Source organism: Hypomesus nipponensis, chromosome 11, assembly GCF_054491055.1.
Source record: "Hypomesus nipponensis isolate SF chromosome 11, ASM5449105v1, whole genome shotgun sequence".
Classification (NCBI taxonomy): domain Eukaryota; kingdom Metazoa; phylum Chordata; class Actinopteri; order Osmeriformes; family Osmeridae; genus Hypomesus; species Hypomesus nipponensis.
In genome coordinates this window covers 14105631-14125252 of record NC_140371.1, presented here as the reverse complement: position 1 = coordinate 14125252, position 19622 = coordinate 14105631, and the positions used below count along the sequence as shown (strand labels likewise).

The window sequence follows — 19622 nt, the reverse complement described above, 5'->3', positions numbered from 1 at the left end:
AGAGACAGAGATGGAGACAGGAATGGAGACAGAGACAGAGATGAATGTTGATCAACACTGGCGGCAGCGACACAGTCCTGACCAACCCATCGAGAAAAGCCTTCAGCCCCTCATGGTCAGGGTTCTGCTGTCTGACTATCTAAAAGGCACAGGCCCAAACCGTGAAGGGCAGAAAAGGGCAGATTCATTGTCACTGCATGAATCATGTCACTGAGCCGAGCATGTACTTTGAAGAGTAAACTTGGTTCAAGGGAAAGCCAGACGAGCTGGGAACTCACAGGCAAAGCCAGACAGCTCTGACTGGAAAGAGTCTTGCTCATTCACTCAGCCTGTGAACATATTAAACGGTCTAGCAAACATCAGATGCACTCTAATTTGACACGGTTTCCAACTCACAAAGGGGCACAAACTACCGAACCAACAAAATGAAAGCTATCCAACAAATACGTCTGCTTGGCCGGCAAACCCCTCATTTCATACATATTTCTCCACTGCTTATACAAATATACAAAGAAATATCTTAAAAAGAGGAGCTTGGGTAATCGTGGCCCACACTGGGCAACTGACAGAGCAGGGGTACAAGGGAGGTGTGTGTGTGTGTGTTAGTTGGTGTGTGTGTGTGTGTGCAAATGTGAGTGTAGTGAATAAAAAGGTTGTTGAAACGAAATACAATTGGTATCCAATCCTGACTTATCCAGGAACAACAGTGATCTCCTCCAAATCCTCATGTATGTTTCCTGCTTGTGATCCTGGAATATCCACCCCCAAAGGCCTGATCAACACTCCCTCACACTTCAGTTTCTTGTTGCACATTTCCCATTAGCATGCACTGTCTTCAGGAAGGTTTTCCTCACTTGACTGACAGTTGCCCAATTGCCATTCTCACTCTGCATGCTGGGCACACTTTGTACAGTAATGCTGTGCATGACATCGGGCGGGATAACCTATGCTCAGGCAGGCACATGATCCAGAGAGAACGAATGGTGGCCCAGGAGATTGGCAGAGAAGGAGAGGATTTGAGGGGGTAAGCCTGGTCTCTCTCAGAGAGAAGTTATAGAGGATTGAGAGTTGGGGGGAGGGAGCATGGTGGTGGTTGGGGGGGAGGACACTTCTGCGGCTGTTTTTAGTATGAAGCCATCTATAGAAGCAAAGATTGAGGATACAATGGAGCTGGAAGACTGGTAAGAACAGGGCAACATGCGAGGAGTTGATGGAAACTGCCGGAATAGGGGTTGAAAACCTTCAGACACAAATGCATTAAACTGCCAAGATCTGGGTAAGCAGGGTATGTTCTGTGAGTCTTGGCACCACATGGGGCGGAGGTTGGTGGACGTGCCAATCGGCAGAGAGCTGGTATGTAAACCATGATGTTACACTGAAAGGATTTGTCGAACGCTTCGTTACACGTTAGTAGGTTTATCCCATTTGGAATGGGATAGAAAGAGATCTGCAATGCTTCACCTCGGACTAGTGTGAGTGACTGCGTGTGCGTGTTTGTGAGTGTATGTAATGTGTGTGTGTTGGATGTGTTTGTGTGTGCTAGCTTGGATAAGGAGATTATATTTGGCAGCCGTTACTTTGGAAAAAGCACTGTCAGGTCATTCGTTAGTGAGTCTCATACACGCAACGGAACAAAACCCAGTTGGGAAAACATGTTCACCATACCAGGAAAACACACAGTTCGAACATCAACTTCTGAGAAAAACCCACCTGAATCTTCCATCACCCATCACCTCAGTGGGTATTGAGTGTTCTCCATTCGCACCCTGTGGTGTAATCACCGCCTCACTGCGCCAAACCTGTTTGCTCGTCTAATCCACTAGCCCTGGTTTACAATCAGCTGTTTACCCCCTGACCACACACAGCCTCAACTGAGGCCCTGGAGCCCTGTCAGAGGAGCTACAGAGACGGCAGGCAGACCACAGCACAGCAACATCAACCCACACAGCAGAGCACAGCAGAGCCCGCTGTCAATAGCATGGCCGGCACTGATAACGGAACAGAGCCGGGCAGAGACATTCCGCAAAACAGAGATAGAGAAAGAGAGAGAACGAGAGAGAATGAGATACTGTGTGTGTGTGAGAGAGAGAGAGAGAGAGAGAGAGAGAGAGAGAGAGAGAGAGAGAGAGAGAGAGAGAGAGAGAGAGAGAGAGAGGCAGTGAGACAGAGAGAGACAGAGACAGAGAGCAATAAATGCTTTTGGGTTTTTGAGAGAGAGAGAGAGAGAGAGAGAGAGAGAGAGAGAGAGAGAGAGAGAGAGAGAGAGAGAGAGAGAGAGAGAGAGAGAGAGAGAGAGAGAGAGAGAGAGAGAGAGAGAGAGCAGGTTAAGCTCCATTGGTAAACAGCCTAATCTGCTGGGCTCGGTCAGAGACTAGCCAGCCTCTCCCCAGCTGTGTAACCAGAGATGGTCTGCTTGGACTGGTCTGCTCACTTAGGCCTTTAATACAGCCGTGGAATGTGGATACACATCCACACCCACACACCAATGACTGTTATCACAGCTGAAGACACGTGCCACCCTCGCCGTCCAGGAAATGACACTAAACTGGAACTACAGTAAAGGCTTCACTGCGTAATATTAGCTCAAACCCCGTGTTTTCACCATGTGCAGCCATGCAACGCAGATCTAATTAGGAGCAGGAGGTGTTGGGGCGTCAGCCGCATAATGGTCACAGAGAATTTGAACCAAATTCTATCACACTGCACTGGCTGACTGACAGGATGCATGAAAGGGAGAAATGGGATTCACCTAGCAAATATGGATTCAGGCGAAGCTCTGTAAAAGAGCATAACCTGATTCAAATTCTGATCACTGGCTTGATACCACCGGAGATGAAAGGTGTCATATCTTACTTAGAGCCGTGTGCAATAACAGACAGTGCCTTTTGTAGTCCTCGGGGGCTCCGAGGATGACAGGCAGGCTTCTAACTAACAGGAGTTCAATGTCAGATCCCACTGAGGGAAAAGAGCAAATTGATAGGATCTGATCTGCTCTTTAGTTAGCCAGTCTGACCTATGAGAAATCACAGAGACGTCGCCATTTGCATTTTCATTAGGTTGCAAGGGAGTGGGGAAAGGGCAAGGACGAAGATTCTGCAGCTGGTCTCTGGAACCTCTCCTCTGGCTCGTGACACGGCAGTTCTGGGACCATCTGCCCTCCTGCCGACGGTTTGCCTCACAGGTGGGGGGGGGGTGGGGGCGTGACTGGAGCGGGCCACTGCTGGAGACACGTGTGGGGACCCCCCCCCCCCCCCGGAAGACTGGTGTCAGTCCGATGATGTCAAACAGGAAGCTGGGTGGGGGGGGGGGTCTGAGTTTGAGAATGACATTGCAGATGGAGGAGGAGGCGTAGAGGTGAAATTGAGGAGAGGGGAGAGGATGGGTAGAAGGAACAGAACAGGACAGGACGCGACAAGGCAGGATTAGGTGGGGTTGGCGGGGCCAGAATGGGGTTCGGGCGGGGTGGGGCGGGGCAGGGCGGAGACTGAAGGAGAGGAGGCCTTTCCAAAACTCCCATCTGAGGGGTAAAGAAACAGAGGAAATGGACCGTTTCTGCCCGTTCAGCAGATGTGAGGCTGGTGAGGCTGTGCTAAAGACCGAGCTACGACTCTCTTGGGTACAGCATCACTGCACCACACATCTGCCCACAATCAACACAACGCTCCATCCCCTCTACCCGTCAGCAAAACACCTGCTGCTCCACAAATTCTGCTCTCCTTAATCTCAGAACACATTGTACCATAGAAGACAAGGGTTTCATCCCAGCCAGTTACAAGACACTTAAAGACCGCTTCTCGGTATCAATATCTTGCAATAGAAGGACTGAGGTACTTTAGGCTTGCCAAATTCACATTTTCGATGGCTGTCTCCCCCCCTCTCTCTCTCTCTCTCTCTCTCTCTCTCTCTCTCTCTCTCTCTCTGTCTCTCTCTCTCTCTCTCTCTCTCTGCCTGTCTGGCCTGGCACCACACCTCTCAGTGGATCTTTGTCAGTGCGCCCTGTCCCTGATTAGGGCTGGCAGCGCCACGGATAATCATGTCATTTAGATGCAGCCCTGTCCTCCCCTCCATCAGTCAGTCTGACTTAAGACCTCCCCCAACACAACGCACAGCTCTTCCACCAGCCCCGCGGTCTGGGAGTCCGTCTGTCTGTCCGTCCCTCTGTTCGACTGTCTGTCCGTCTGTTCGACTGCCTGCCTGCCTGTCTGTCTGTCCGTCTGTTCGATTGCCTGTCAGTCTGTCTGTCTGTCGGTCTGTTCGACTGTGTGCCTGCCTGCCTGCCTGCCTGTCTGTCTGTTCGACTGCCTGTCAGTCTGTCTGTCCGTAGGTCTGTTCGACTGTCTGCCTGTCTGTCTGCCTGTCTGCCTGTCTGTCTGTCTGTCTGTCTGTCTGTCTGTCTGTCTGTCTGTCTGTCTGTCTGTCTGTCTGTCTGTCTGTCTGTCTGTCTGTCTGTCTGTCTGTCTTTCTGTCTGTCTGTCTGTCTGCCTGTCTGTGTAGTGGTTTGACAGCTTATTCTGTTTCCCGGACTCAGAAGACGCAGCAGAGCTGGGGCAGTGACAGAGCACTGTGGGTAGCTTTAGTCCAGGGCAGAAAGAAATCAAATCCATATGGAGGAAATAGCTTCAAGATTGGTTTCTGAAACGACTGGTCTTGTCAATGAGCAATGATGTGGAGTCAGGTCCGAAAAACGTATGGATACACCGCATCGATGTGCTGACTGTCTGTGTGTATGTGGCTTTGCTTTTTTGTGCATGTGTGTGTCTGTGTGGGGTTGTGTGTGTGGGTGTGTGTGTACAGCAGAAGTGAAATAAGAGTGAACTGAGGACATTAGTTTGTGTCCCACCAGACACCTCATGCTGGAGAATATAAGGCAGAGCCAGAGTTCTGACTGAGCGCATGGATCCGAGCAATACAAGTCAAAAGGGCACCGTGAAAGAAAGTGTTGCTGCTCCGAGAGAAAACTAAGCCGATGGCGTAATGTTGCTTTTTATAATTGTGCTTCAATTCCCTTTGCTCAACATGCTTACATTGGACACGTAATGCACTGTTATTACACGAATTCCACAGTTGATGATGCTCTTAGGGATCATGACTCGTTTTAGCAGAATAAATATGTGAATCACTGAAGTGACACTTAATAACTCTTCAAAGATTTGACACCACAAGATTTAATTAATTGATGATTTACACTACAGTGAGCGCTTACTTTTGCATGAATTATAAAAGCCTTCACAAACTCCAAAGGTGGGGAATGATGCTTACGCATTCATTTCGTGCCACAGTGCTTTTTTTTGCCAGAGATTTTCCCTTCTTCTCCAAATCAATGTTGCATGAGAATAACAGCATGAGCTCACCGCACAGCTCTTGTACTCAAGTCTTTTGCTGGCCTATTTCTTGAGTAAAAGGTCAGATTAGTCTCACCGGGCTCAAGACTCCACTCCCTCCACCTTCACACCCCCCCCCCCCCACACACAGACACCCCCACACCTCCCCAAACCCCTCCCGCCGTCCTTCCAGATCTGCTGGAACTTTCGATGGATGCCTTAACAACTCCTTCGGCCGAGTTCGCTTCCAGCCTGTCGCCGTGTTGTTTTATGAGCCCATCATTGAGAAGAGTGTTACGGTGTGTTTCATGGCTGGGCTCCAGTGACAGCGGCGAGAGCAGAGGCCAGTAAAAACACCGGCGGACGTGGACACGGGCTGTGAATCAGCTGCAACCAACAGGCCGCTCCCCCCATCCCCTCCCTCACACACACACACACACAGACAGATAGACAGACAGACAGACAGACAGACAGACAGACAGACAGACTGACAGACAGACAGACAGATAGACAGACAGACAGACAGACAGACAGACAGACAGACAGACAGATAGATAGACAGACAGACCGACAGACAGACAGATAGACAGTTAGAAAGACAGACAGATAGACAGACAGACAGATATACACATGTCCCTCAAAGAATCAGCGGCGTGCTCTCAAAAACTGTACCAAACAGGAAACTGCACATAGCAATCTTGCACCGACACCAAACTCCTCTGCTTGGGCTGCCATCTGTCATATCTAACTGGCATAAAAGAGCCTTTTTTTCTATAAATTTCTGCCTGCTTTCCTACTCTGGCAGGGCTGTGGAATCTGTCCCAAACAAATCAGTCTGCGTGGCAGGACTCATCATCAGATAAGCTAAATTGGCATCAGACCAAGGGTGAAATCTCCTATTACGCCGTGGGTGCACCTTATCTGACTGCTGTTGACTAAGGAAGCGTCACATGGCCCATCACTCTTGGCTAGGCTGTTATCAAGCGGCCCCAGGCTACAGGGAGGGAATACTAGATACAGCTCTTCTGTCTTCAGCCTGGGTTAGGTGTGTGGGTGTGTGTATGCGTGTGCCTGTGTGTGTGATTATCGGTCTTCGCCCTCACAAAGATGCATGGCCAACATCACATAAACAATGAGACACGCGAGGACAAATGTTTACATGTGATAACGATCGACTCTCTTCGCCGGCACTTGGGCGATTAATCTTTCAGAGAGGCCTGCTTGCACAATGTGGAGAAGAGTTGCTAATTTATTCCAAAAAGTTAGAAGGAGAGGGCTTCATTTACACACTCGTAAAGTGAAAGGCTGGTTTGGGAATTGTTAAACAGTTTCAGAGAACTGTAGAGTAGAAGATCAGACAGGGACCAACAGAGGCGGAGGGACCGTATAAAACACTTGTCCTTGGTGTCCTTGCACTCGCTGTAAACTCCATCTCAAAGCCAGACCACTGCAGGGGATTAACTGTGAAGTTTCCCCCAAACAAGATAAAATAGATGGAACTGTCTCTTTTTTGGGGGCGTTTGTTCACCTCCAGACAGAATTATTGAGAATTCGGATGTAACCTATGATGTAAAACCCATCTCCACCCCTGGATAACAGTCTCGTTATGGGCCGGCTCACTTGGCCTCACTTACCCTGTGGAAGGGGTCATAATGCAGCCGCCACGGTCAACCGTCATCCTACAGCCGCACCCCCGCTCAGGTGTGTCGTGGTTCATCCCAAAGTTGTGCCCGAGCTCATGGGCCAGAGTCACGGCAGCGCCCAGTGGATTTTCGGAGTGATCCTAGAGAGAGAGGAGAAGTCAGGGTCAGCACGGTCCATTATCTGATGGATACTAAACACACTAAACAGAGGAGTGCCGGGGCAAGAAGGTCGTGGTTTCCTGAAGAAGGAAAGCCCCTTCAGACACTCTTGTCATTCTCTCTGCAGCTGCAGTCACCTGGGACATCAGGGACCGAGAGAGAGATACCGGCAGAAGCACGTACTCCTCCTGCTGGGACAGGATGGCTTCTGACAGCGCTGATAACACACGCTGTCCCTTTCGGAGGGGGGGGGGGGGGTGGGGGGTGGAGGGGGGGGGGGGTGAGAGGAAAGAGAATGAGAGAGAGTGTCTGGGGAGAAAGAGAGAGGAAAGGAAATGAAGGTGGACAGACAGACAGACATAGAGAGGCAGAAGAGAGAGTGGTGGAGACACAACATGAGAGAGAGACAGGAAGACAGACGGGCAGGCAGACACAGACAGACGATAGAAATAGAAATAAAGAAAGAGAGAGAGATAGAGAGAGGTGGAGACAGAGACACATAGCAAAGCAATAAAGAGACAAAGTGTAAAACATTCAAAGAGTTCGACCTAAGAGTGCCAAAAAAGACTAAAGATTGATGGAGAGAGTAAATGAGTTATAGAGGAGGGACAGGCAGAATTGGCCCAGTGTGTTTCACAGGTTCCTGCTAAGAGGGTGCTATATACACACACACAAAGGCTGCATGAATTATGAAAACATGTCCCCTGTTAGATTTACACACAAGCACACACACACACACAGTCGAGGACAACATGGCTCAGTGGAGTGACAAACACTGTCAGTAAGAGCATGTGACAACGCGACAAAGCGACTCTCTCCACCCTACTGGTCTCCACATCTGCCTCTTCTATAGCTGCACCGCTAAGCTGAGGTTTGCAATGGTGGTGATGTCCCTTCAGTCTGGGGCTGCTCTCTGATGTTTTCTGGAGACTCGTGAGAACATCACTTGCTCTGTATCTGCACCACAGGGTCACATGTCAGGGCCCATGTACACAGCTAGCTATTTTCTGTCCTGATTACAGAGCTCAGCGGTGGGGTGTGATGGGGTTTTGCTGGCAGGATAGGAAACCAGTCCCTGCTCTGTCATGTTATAAGCCTCTCCTCAGCATCGCTGAGTGGTCTGAGTGGGGGGGGGGGTATACCGAGGATATCTCCCCATGGTTCCTCTTCACAAAAACCCTAATAGCAGATTCAGTAGGGTTAGGGATAGAATGGTGGGACGCCCGAGTCTTCCCAGCTAAGCAGAAATGAGCTAGCTGTGATGGTGAGAACATGAGAGGGTTAGCTTGGCCTGTGGAAATCGTTTAGGCTCTCTGTGATATCCTTTCCATTTTGAGCTGGGAGTTTTCCAGCTCCGAAAGGAAAGCGACTGTGCTTTGTTTACCTTAACGATTTAACCCCGGCGGCAGACGAATAAATGGCCCACAAGTGTTTTCGTTTCTAAGAACCCCAACATGTTGGAACTGTGAAATTGAGAGTGCATGTGGACCAAATGAAGGGATTTGAGGCTGATCATAACTTAGCAAGGGTATACGGTATAACAAGTGGTTCATCTGATCGATCGGTCTCATAAAACTGTGTTTCAGATTGTTTCATCCTGGGCCAAGCCAATGCCGTGTGTTCATTATGGGATGGGATAGGAAGGACGACCATGTGGAAAAACACAAGCAGCTATAACCAGGGGAGAACCAGATCTCTTACAGGAAATCAGACCTCTCGGTTAAGAGCTGTACTGCTCCAGGATGACCCTGAGAAGGAGCTTGCCTGGCAGGTTACAATGAATATCGCATGTTCCAGAAGGGACCGACACCCACGAGGTAGTAAATGTAAATGTATGATACTTCACTCTACTCCTGTGTATATGAAATGTGTTTAGTTACAAATGCATAGAATATACAGTTAACTGCCTGGAACAAGCCATTCATCACCTTCATAAAAATGGAAATGTAACATTGTTTAAAGTCTGTGCAGCCTGATTTACCTCCAAAGGCCGTCCAACCACTATGCAAGCCGGGGGACTGGGTGGTTGAGTAATGACAAGCCTGCCTATGACCTTGAGTGGTGTGTGTGTGTGTACTGTACATGCCTGTACATGTGTGCACAACACTGGGTATCCGAGTGTACGGAGGAGGGGTAGTTAGGTTCCTGGCTGGTTTGGAAGTGGTAAGGTGTCCGCGGTCAGTGAGAGAGAAGGTGAGGCCTGTGGATCACATCCATGCTGGTCCATGCTGGCCACAACTAAAAAGAAGGGGGGGGGGGGGGGTGCAGCTTCAGACTCACCATGACGATGCCCCCCGACTGCTCCACCGTGCACATGCTCATGATGGGGGCCATGCCGATGGTGGTCCCCTGGAAGTACACCCCGCTGGGGCAGGAAGACAGACGCACATCAGGGGGGCTCTGGGCGACAAGATTCCGACGTGTGTGTGTGTGCGAGTCTGGGTGTGCGAATGTGGTCTTGCAGGACGGTCAGGGAGAGCTCTACCTGATGAGCTGAGCGTTGTCGTGGGGCTTCTGAGGCAGCAGTGTCCCCTTCCTCCAGTCCAGGAACTCGTGCAGCGTGGTGAAAGGGTCCTGGGTGACGGGACACTTGTCGGAGTCGCTCCACACCTCCAGGCCAACCAGCGCCACACGGATGTTCAGGGCCCGGTAGAACTGAGCGGGGAGAAGTGGGAAGAGTCAGATGGCTGAGCCGTGAGGGAGTCGGGCTCGTAATCAGAAGGTTGCAGGATCGATTCCCCGCCATGCGAAATGACGTTGTGTCCTTGGGCAAGGCACTTCACCCTACTTGCCTCGGGGGAATGTCCCTGTACTTACTGTAAGTTGCTCTGGATAAGAGCGTCTGCTAAATGGCTAAATGTAAAGGAGAAGGACAAGGGGTCTTCTTATGGGGGAAGTGGGGTACATTTGTTCTGGAGAGGGTACGGGGGGGCTAGGGGACTGGTGGACGGGGGACTTGGGGGACGAATAAGACTGTAAGGTCACAAGAAGGAGAGACACACATCGTTTGATGTCGAAACGATTCCATTTCTCCCCCGTTACCCTTTCACGCTTGACACCTGTCTATTTATACAGCATCCATCTGGAGCCCTAAAATAAGACTTTCGAGACAAGGCAGTTGTGAGAGACTGACATTAATATATCACACAGGAATCACATTCATCTCCCCCGTCGGCCGTTGTTCTATTTGCAACGTGTGATTTATCACTGCTGTGTGGAGCGGGGGTGAGGATCGTACCTTATCCACGTAATTGGCTATCTCGGCCAGTCTCTGTTTCACTCTCTCCACGTCCTTCCCCTGCTTCTGAAACTGAACACAGACGCAACATTTGTGTCACCAATGTTGGGTCAACTGAAGTCACAAGCAACCTTCAAGTCAACCTGTGGTGCACTTGATATGTTGTTGTGTATAATAAGCTGGTACACAAGTTTCCAAAAGAGATTCCATTGAAGGACTGAAAAAAAGCTATTGCTGAAGTGAGAATCGCAATCTCCTGTGCTGACAGCCTCCTGTAGTGGACTGTGATGTTGGTCTGACATGTGTAGCACAGTATGCCAGACAAGCTGTCAAGCTGAGATCCATCTGGAATGAGGGTCATCTCCATGTGGGAGAGAAATCATCGTCGTGCCAACAGGGAGCCAGGGTTCCTGGCAGACACCCGTTCCGTGATGAGACAGCCTTTCAGTCTTTACCCCTCTGAGTTTAAACCTGCATTCACACCCAAGGTCTCTGACAACACCGTCTCCCCCGGGCCTCGATACTGCGGTCTGGGTGGTAGACCTGACCACTTCCTCTCCAGCCCAGGACAGAGGGCAGCTGGGAGGAAATCCCAAAGCGAGCCTGTTTTCTCCTTGGCAGACCACTTCTGTATCCACACACGGTTTCCTGTTTCCTGTCTGGGGCACTGGGGAATAGTTCAGAACTTCCTGTGAAGCCCTGGACCACATTGGCTGTTGCACACTGACCTAATTCTACAAGTCCTCGGGGAGCTTCATTTTTTTTTTTCCTTCTGTCAGGCCTGTTTTCTTCTTCTATTCTTCCTTTGTCTGTTTCCACTGTGGTAATCTCTATCAGTGAAGAATGGAACATCATATGTACGCATAAAAAAACATGGAGGGCTTACCTCTCTGTTGTCAGCAACAATGATCAGCTCCACGTACTTCGTAGCCTTCTGAGCATGTCTTTTGTGCTGTGATACAAAGAGAAAAAGAGAGATAGACAGAAGGTGGACAAAAAGGTTATGATGGATTCTGGGAAGGAAACAAATAATCATGGAAACAGATAAAGAAATAAGAAAAGTGACAATTTAAACAACATTTGCACTCAGGGGAGACTGACATCCTCAATTTAACCCACCATTATTTTCATGGGCTGACTGTCATATCCTGCCTGGTAAACAACACACACACACACACACACACAGAGTTCTCGTCTCGTCTCGTCTCTCGTCATCTGCCGCTTGTCCGGGGATCGGGTCGCGGGGGCAACGACCTAAGCAGGGAGGCCCAGGCTTCCCTCTCCCCGGCCACTTCCACCACCTCTTCCTGGGGGACCCCGAGGCGTTCCCAGGCCAGCCGAGTGACATAGTCCCTCCAGCGTGTCCTGGGTCTTCCCCGGGGCCTCTTCCCAGTGGGACGTGCCCGGAACACCTCACCAGGGAGGCGTCCAGGAGGCATCCTAATCAGATGCCCGAGCCACCTCAGCTGGCTCCTCTCGACGCGGAGGAGCAGCGGTTCTACTCTGAGCCCCTCCCGGATGACCGAGCTTCTTACCCTATCTCTAAGGGAGAGCCCGGACACCCTGCGGAGAAAGCTCATTTCGGCCGCTTGTATTCGCGATCTCGTTCTTTCGGTCACTACCCATAGTTCGTGACCATAGGTGAGGGTAGGAACGTAGATCGACTGGTAAATAGAGAGCTTCGCCTTTCGACTCAGCTCCTTCTTCACCACGACGGACCGATGCAGAGCCTGCATCACTGCGGACGCCGCACCGATCCGCCTGTCGACCTTGCGCTCCATTCTTCCCTCACTCGTGAACAAGACCCCGAGATACTTGAACTCCTCCACTTGGTTCAGGATCTCCTCCCCAAACCGGAGATGGCACTCCACCCTTTTCCGGTCGATAACCATGGCCTCAGATTTGGAGGTGCTGATTCGCATCCCAGCCGCTTCACATTCGGTTGCGAACCGCTCCAGTGAGAGCTGAAGGTCACGGCCCGATGAAGCCAACAGGACCACATCATCTGCAAAAAGCAGCGACCCGATCCTGAGGTCACCAAACCGGACCCCCTCAACACCCTGGCTGCGCCTAGAAATCCTGTCCATATAGGTAATGAACAGAATCGGTGACATAGGGCAGCCCTGGCGGAGTCCAACCCTCACCGGAAACAAGTTCGACTTACTACCGGCAATGCGGACCAAACTCTGGCACCGGTCGTACAGGGACCGGACAGCCCCGATCAGGGAATCCGGTACCCCGTACTCTCGGAGCACACAGAGTTTCTTGCAGAAAAACTGGCTTGTTGTAAAACATTGATAGAATGTTTTACAACAAGTAAATAATGTAATTAAAGAGTCATTAAATAGTATGAATCATTACAGAAGACCTATCACACTATCACCTGTTGTTTGGTATCACTCTGTCATAAACACATGCCGCACAATTATGTTGTGGCATTACATAAACAAAGCCTGATTCATGTAAGCTATGAACACTATTCTTTCCAATCTCCTCTCCATTTAGGTGGCCCCTGGTCCTTTTATAGTGAACTTTGAAAGCCCTGGCTGCAGGTCACTCGATGTGAGTGTTTAATCAGAGGCTAAGTCTGTTATTCTGGAGGGCTAGATGGAAGTAGGTACAACAGTGGCAGATGGACGTGAACACCTGCTACATGGAAGCCAGTGGCACAGCTTGTCCTGTGGCACTGTGATAGATGTCTGAAGCCAGGGTGAGAGACTAGGGCCAAGACCAGACCTGTACCACAGGATGAGACACTAATATTCCCGTGTCCAACCATCAACAGTTTAGAGGTTCCAGGCCCATCCTTTTCAATCCACATCAATCAATATTTAGGCCCAATACCACTGTCCTGTTTCATGCGTGTGACAGACAGGGTGAAAAACTCCACCAGGTGCCTTACCCTAGTGCTGAATGACTGAAACGGGCTCCTCAAGTGGTTGTCAATGGTGTCAGAGGACAGGTTGAAGCCATGTCCACAGGTTCCAGGGGACAGGTCGAGGTCTTCTCCTCGGTAGATGAGGTGGGTACCATTGTCAGGCTCAAATGCTGGTTCCAGGATATAGGTTTTGTTTTCAAGTGCAATTAAGCCCCTAGGAAGGTTAGGGACACTGTTTCAGGAAGACAGTACAATAGTTTCCCCAAGCCTGCCACAAAAATTTACTGAATGGAACTGATGATTTCAAGAAAACTTCGTTTTAAATGCGAGTTCACCCTCAGCGTGACTCGAGATGTGTCAAATTGACAAACAGTCTGACAGTGATGGCCACAATTTCACATTGTCTTTGCAATAAGGCTAAATGACTATTTCTCCTCAAACATCCATTTAACAGGAGGGCCCTTAAAATGAGCTGATGACCTTAGTAAAACTGAATGCTTTAAGACTTTTATCAAATCTCCAGTTTGTTGACTTTTTCAGCAAAATCATTTCTTGGGGGTATTTACTATTCCAGGTCAATGTTTTATCACAAATTTATAACAGCCAAATGTTCCTGGTCATTAGTTTTTATGGCCTCGTTAAAAGCTTTTAAGGCATGCAAAACATTTTCTCCAGCTATAATACAGCTCCGGTTTTAAGGGCAATTAAGCAGGAGATGACTGTACATCAACAAGCTTTTTGTTGATGCTCTCACTCCATCGGGATCTTTTATAGTTTCCAGGTGGCCATTAGTTACAGATAGATGCCTATGAGAGTGGAGGAGAAGAGGATAATTACTGGATGCATAGCGAGAGAAGAGGATGCAACCCCCTCTCTCTCCAGGGACTGTGCATCTGACCAGCTGTGAAGGGCTGTAGGTAAAAGCACTCATGGCATGCACGCAGGTCATGTTAAAGAAATGCATCCGCTCCCAGAGATGCCTGTGGACACTTGAACCCGCGGTCCCAGGCTGCCAGAAGACTGCCCCTGTTGTCTGACTCACCGGAGGCCGGAGCAGGTGCTGATGGTGACATCAGAGTACGGGTGGTCCTGCACCTGCCCATGGTAGTAGCAATTACTCTGGGGACAAACATGTCGTTAAGTACTTAATCAGGCTGTGAAGTGAAATTCTGGACACATGGATGGTTGTTTTTATTTATGGTCTACAATGGACATGAGGAGAGATAGAGAATAAAAGGTAATTTAGAGTTTGAGAGACAGACACACTGCAGTGACTGTCTGTCTGGATGAGGGGGCGAAGGAAGTGTCTGGTTTGGAGAGAAAACAGACATTTCATGGCTAACTGTGTTCTTTCAAGTCTGAACCAAACCCTCCAAGATCAACTGTCATTTAGCAACCAGCCAACCATTCCTCAGTCCCAAATGTACTTTCTGTCAATACTGCACTATAAGAGGAAATACCTAAGGCTGGTTCTTAACAGACTTTAACAGAGGAAGCTCAGCCAAGTTTTTTATCTTGGAAAAGGACTTGGGTTCAACTGCATAGGAAAGAGTTTGTGTCAAGTTTGTACACCAGCTGGCTCTTGCTGAGTCACCAGCTAATGGCCTTTAGCGTGACATTAAATATGAACACAGGGGTTCAGCAAACGTTCTGTGTATAGCATCTATATTAATACCACCAACTCATATTTCTTTCATGACACAGTGCTGCTGTTTTTGGGCAACAATTCAAGTGTTCTGTATGTTGACCCAGAGTCTATAAAGACATGGTTTGCTTCTGGGAATGGATCCTTCCATACGGAAATAATAGGCTTTTAAAAGGTCAACTTGGCACATTTTTATAAGTCTAAGGAAAGATAAATATCAGCAGATTTAGACAGGAGTCCTGTCACCATAACACAACTTCAGCATCTTCTTTCCTACCTGACTTTTGAAAGTCTATCACTCTGACATGCAGTACTCTAGCCTGCTCTGCATGTGGCAAAACAACTTTTAAATAATAATGATATACATTTCTATGAGATTAGGACATCTTATAATTAGCATTACTAGTTACAATACTGTAGGATGACCTCTCCTCTTCAGCTGCACAAGGCAGATGAGCAGGTACAGAGAGTAATGTTGTTTCCATAGCGAGACAAACCATCTAGCATGTCTCCAAAATGAGCTGACACCAAAGGTATAAGACAAGACAGTGAGGGGAAAACACCTAGCTCCAAATGTTCAACTTTGGTTCCACCAGTTTCTGTTGGAAAGTAAGGAAAAGAAAGGTGCTGTATGCGCGCAACTGAACTCTGAGAGAACTGAGGTGAAAGGAAACTTAGAAGGAACACCCATTTTGATCCATTCATTACACCTTTCTAACAGTAGGTGACTTCCTCCAGCATGCACTTGCACAAGACATTTTGTAAAATAAATCCATTCATTGTAAATTCAAGATAATATCATACATAGCCTTATGTCATAACCTGCTCAAAATACTCCCGATGGATTCACATTCCATCATCTTGATGAGAACAGAATGATATAATTCACCACCCGTCAGTCTACACCATCATCAAATAACAGTGTGTCTGCTTGTCATGCCACTGTTCCAGATACCAGTACTATTCTTCTCGGCATGTGATTCTGAAAACATCAGTTGATAGCTGACGTTCTTACTGAATCATCCGTTATGACAAGCTGAGAACCACGTCAGTTCAAGCATGAATATCAGGTGCACTCGTTCCCCTGCTTACCGTGACGTTGTGGGCTGTGACGACTGCACTCCCGTCCTCAAGGTAATGTGTCTCAGTGTAATGGCTTGCGAACAGACCCCTGCAAAACAGACAACAAACAAACAAAAGACAGAGGGACATCTGAAAAGGGTTATTTTCAGACCCAAAATGAAGAGAATTGTCTACTCTGTTTTGTAATAGTCTGGAACTAAACATTTGTTTTCTTCTCAGGCTTTCTGTATTCCTTGGCAGGCCACTGGAATGATTCATGTTGAAGAAAATGGCACAACAAAGACAGTTCACTGGGAGTAGTAGAAGTGAATTAACAATGCCCTGTGTCCATGAATGACATAGCCTTCTAAGGCAATTATTCCAATGTGTGTGTGTTCCTGTCAATGTGTGCATATATGTGTGCATGCATGTGTGTGTGTCTCAACAGCTGAACCGTCAAAGTGACATCTAAGGGGATGGTCCTAGAAAATAATCTAGGATAGTGTGTGTGTGTGCGTGAAAGAAAGCCAATGAAAGAAAAAACGCCCTCCTAACTACAGTTCATTCAGACATGTATCTACATGGAGCAGGCTAATATGTCGACTCTCTCAGGAGAGACATCTAAAGACACACAGCTTTTTAAAAAGCAACCAATCGACTGTGCAGTCCCAGAACAGGCTAGGCTGAGAACACCACCCCCAAAGCGATGACCCATTTACCAGCAAAGATGATATTTGAAAATGTCATTAATTCAATCAAAACACACGTTAAAGTGGGATGGCTGGAGAGGATTTGGGATGGATCACTCAGAGAGATTGAAAAAATGGGATGCCGTGTGCGTCCAAGTCACAGCAGGAGATATCCCACCATGCTACCATCCTACACTGCCTGTCCTCACCAATATCCAGGATTAGCTGAGGAAGGATTATACAGTAAAGACATACATAAATTCAGCATCTATGGATAGTATTTGCCTCCGAAAACTGAAATGAGCAACAGATCCATTGCTGCTGTCATTGCTCCCATATGACTTAACTACTGTCTGTCTTTTACGGCTATTTCTGTGTCGCCATTACAAACTTACCACCAAGCAAAAGCTGGGAAGTTAATGTTATGTAGCTGCACCCCATCCATATTACACTGAAGGCCTTCAGCAAGCACGATAGATCAAAAGTCCAAAAGCTGGTATTTGCCTTACATGGCATAAGAGGATATGTTTGTAGTCCAGATAGGATTTGTGTTTGCCTAATGCTAGTTCCCTGCAAAGGCTAAAAAAACATTTCAGGGTAGGAAGCTGGCTTAAGATGAATAATTCATGTCAAGGTGCCATTACATGCATTAGGAGGTTGGCTGTAGGTTGAACATGATCAAATCATCCTGTAATCAACTCTCTGGTAAAGACAGATGATGGAACAAAGGCTCTCTACAGCTGAGTGTGCGTGCTGCCTCTCTGCATGTCCCTCTTGGCTACACACCTACAGCCCTCTGGGGTACTGGGCCTTGCCGAGTCCAAAACATAATGAAAAGGCAAATAGCATGCATAGTTATGGAATATCTGATCTGTATCTTGGCTTCTTTAGTGGAATGACCACATGCTCTTCAGAAAACAGAATCAATCATGACATGTCTGATGTTGTTGTTGTTGGGGTTAGAGGCTGCATAATATGATGGTTAGATCTCAGGCTCAAAAATCCTCACAAAGCAAACAGATCTCTGACAGAAGAAAGAGAGCGAGGGTGGATGTTTTTTTCTAGACATTGTAAAACGCCTAAATTTGATTATGCCCACTCCCCGGTAATGAGAACCCACCAGTGGCCATCTTTTTGTCAAGCGGAACCAGTAGCCATCAAATGACATTTAGATGGCGGATCACTTCAAAGAGGCTACTTCCCAAAGCCTTTGATCTCGTCCTGTAGGAATCGGCGTGACAGTTACCAGAACCCCCCTGCACAAACCCAGCGTGAACCCCAAAGGCTCAGCTGTAGAGATGTTTTTCTTCCAAGTAGAGAGATGTATGGTTTCTACAGTGGTTGGGGAGTCAAAGATTGGACGGGAAGACCATGAAACACCTTCGGTTTGAGAGAGATAAACCGAGATGGTTATGTATTTATCGAAGGATTCTGGAGTATTTATGCCATGCCCTGACACACGCCACACAAGGCCTGATTGAAATTCAAGTCTTCAGTTTGACTGTCAGGTTTGATAACCGTCATTGACGTTAGCAAGGAATAAAAGGCTTTAACAGCACGGCCCCTTACCCTTCCAACACTCCTTTAGCGGTCTATATTCCATACTGTCCAATGTGTCATACTAAGAAATAGACCTGTCAGATGCAAATCATTGATTCTCTCATTTGTAGTAGCCTTTTGCAGTTTACAGTTTCTAATGTTATCACAAACAAGAAGAGATATCGCTTACACTCGATGTTGTTAATTCACTGTTGTAAGCTCCTTCACTCCAAGGTGCTATATTGTGTAATGGGGATAAACAAAGACAATTATTATTTCTGGTACATACGTACCACTCACTGGCTTAATACACATATTCATAACAATTGAAATCAATGAACATTGATTTCATAGGCCTTCGAGTGTGTTGTGTTTCATTAAGCATGGACAAACATTTAATTAGCACTTCCTTAATAGACACACAGGTTAATTGTGATGAATGAGGCCATTTAAGTGGAATCTAAGGGAGGTCTAAACAACAATCTATCTTCCTGTGGTGTTCCAACACTCCTCCACTGGCGACAGCTTTCCAGCGATTCATATTCGAACCTAGTCCTATGTTTTGTACATTTTTGTCAATAATACTTTTTCAGGTTCAGCAGACCAGAGCAGAGACTTCCTAATGTATAAATAGCATCCAAGGCATAATCAAGCAAACAATTGAACACTTTTTTAATATGGTACATTTGATATTTTTCCATGATGTAGGATCTGTCAAACAAACAAAAAAGCACACACACACATGCACACACACACATGCATGGCTTGCTGTTTGCTTGCATAATTGGGACGAGTCAAACACAGACTGAACGCAAACCAAAACAGGACGATGCCAGGGTCTCCAGAGCAGAGCATAATATCTTTAGGTGGAACTCGATAGGTCTCTAACTGGATTTCTGGTAAAAAAGGTAATGCAATTTTAAAACGTTGCATATGGTAAAAAAGTTGTGCACATTCCTGTAGACTACTTCCACTCTGCTTCTATGTAAATGTGAGGAAAGTGCAGCATTTTAATACACATGAAGCCACACCTCAAGTAATAATTCACCATTATGAGAACCCCCTGGAGCATTGAGCGATTTGAGTGCAATTCAGCGCTGCTTTATTCAGTGCTCTTTGTAATCTGAGTAATTTCACTGAACAGAGTCTCTTGCCTTCACAGACGTGTAGAGGAGTGAGAGAAAGGGGAGAGCCGTAGAAAGGTCTGTGGTTGACAGCCATAATTCTATTTCCACACGCCGTTGCTCTCTAAATTGATTTACATACAGCTCCATGCCCCCCCCCCCCCCGCCCCCCCCAGCTTAGGCACGCTTCTATCTGGGGCTCTGCAGTGAGCTCACAGAGATGGTGGAAGAAGATTCTCTTTGAGCTGAAGAAATAATGGACTCTCATCACAAACACTGGGGGGCCTCAGAAGGACACTGATGACAGAATCCAGTGACAACCTA

The 19622-nt window shown here is 47.7% G+C and overlaps 1 protein-coding gene across 1 annotated transcript in view; it reads right to left on the bottom strand.

Annotated features, from left to right (window-relative positions):
- Positions 1–19622, bottom strand: part of adam12b (ADAM metallopeptidase domain 12b) — a 55716-nt gene that overhangs the window by 15203 nt on the left and 20891 nt on the right. The window contains exons 4-11 of the mRNA XM_084709221.1: positions 15977–16055; positions 14282–14358; positions 13264–13453; positions 11248–11313; positions 10362–10433; positions 9609–9778; positions 9404–9488; positions 6956–7104 (exon numbers count right to left, since the gene is read on the bottom strand). Coding sequence (XP_084565347.1) covers positions 6956–7104; positions 9404–9488; positions 9609–9778; positions 10362–10433; positions 11248–11313; positions 13264–13453; positions 14282–14358; positions 15977–16055 — 888 coding nt within the window. The remainder of the gene's footprint in view (positions 1–6955; positions 7105–9403; positions 9489–9608; positions 9779–10361; positions 10434–11247; positions 11314–13263; positions 13454–14281; positions 14359–15976; positions 16056–19622) is intronic.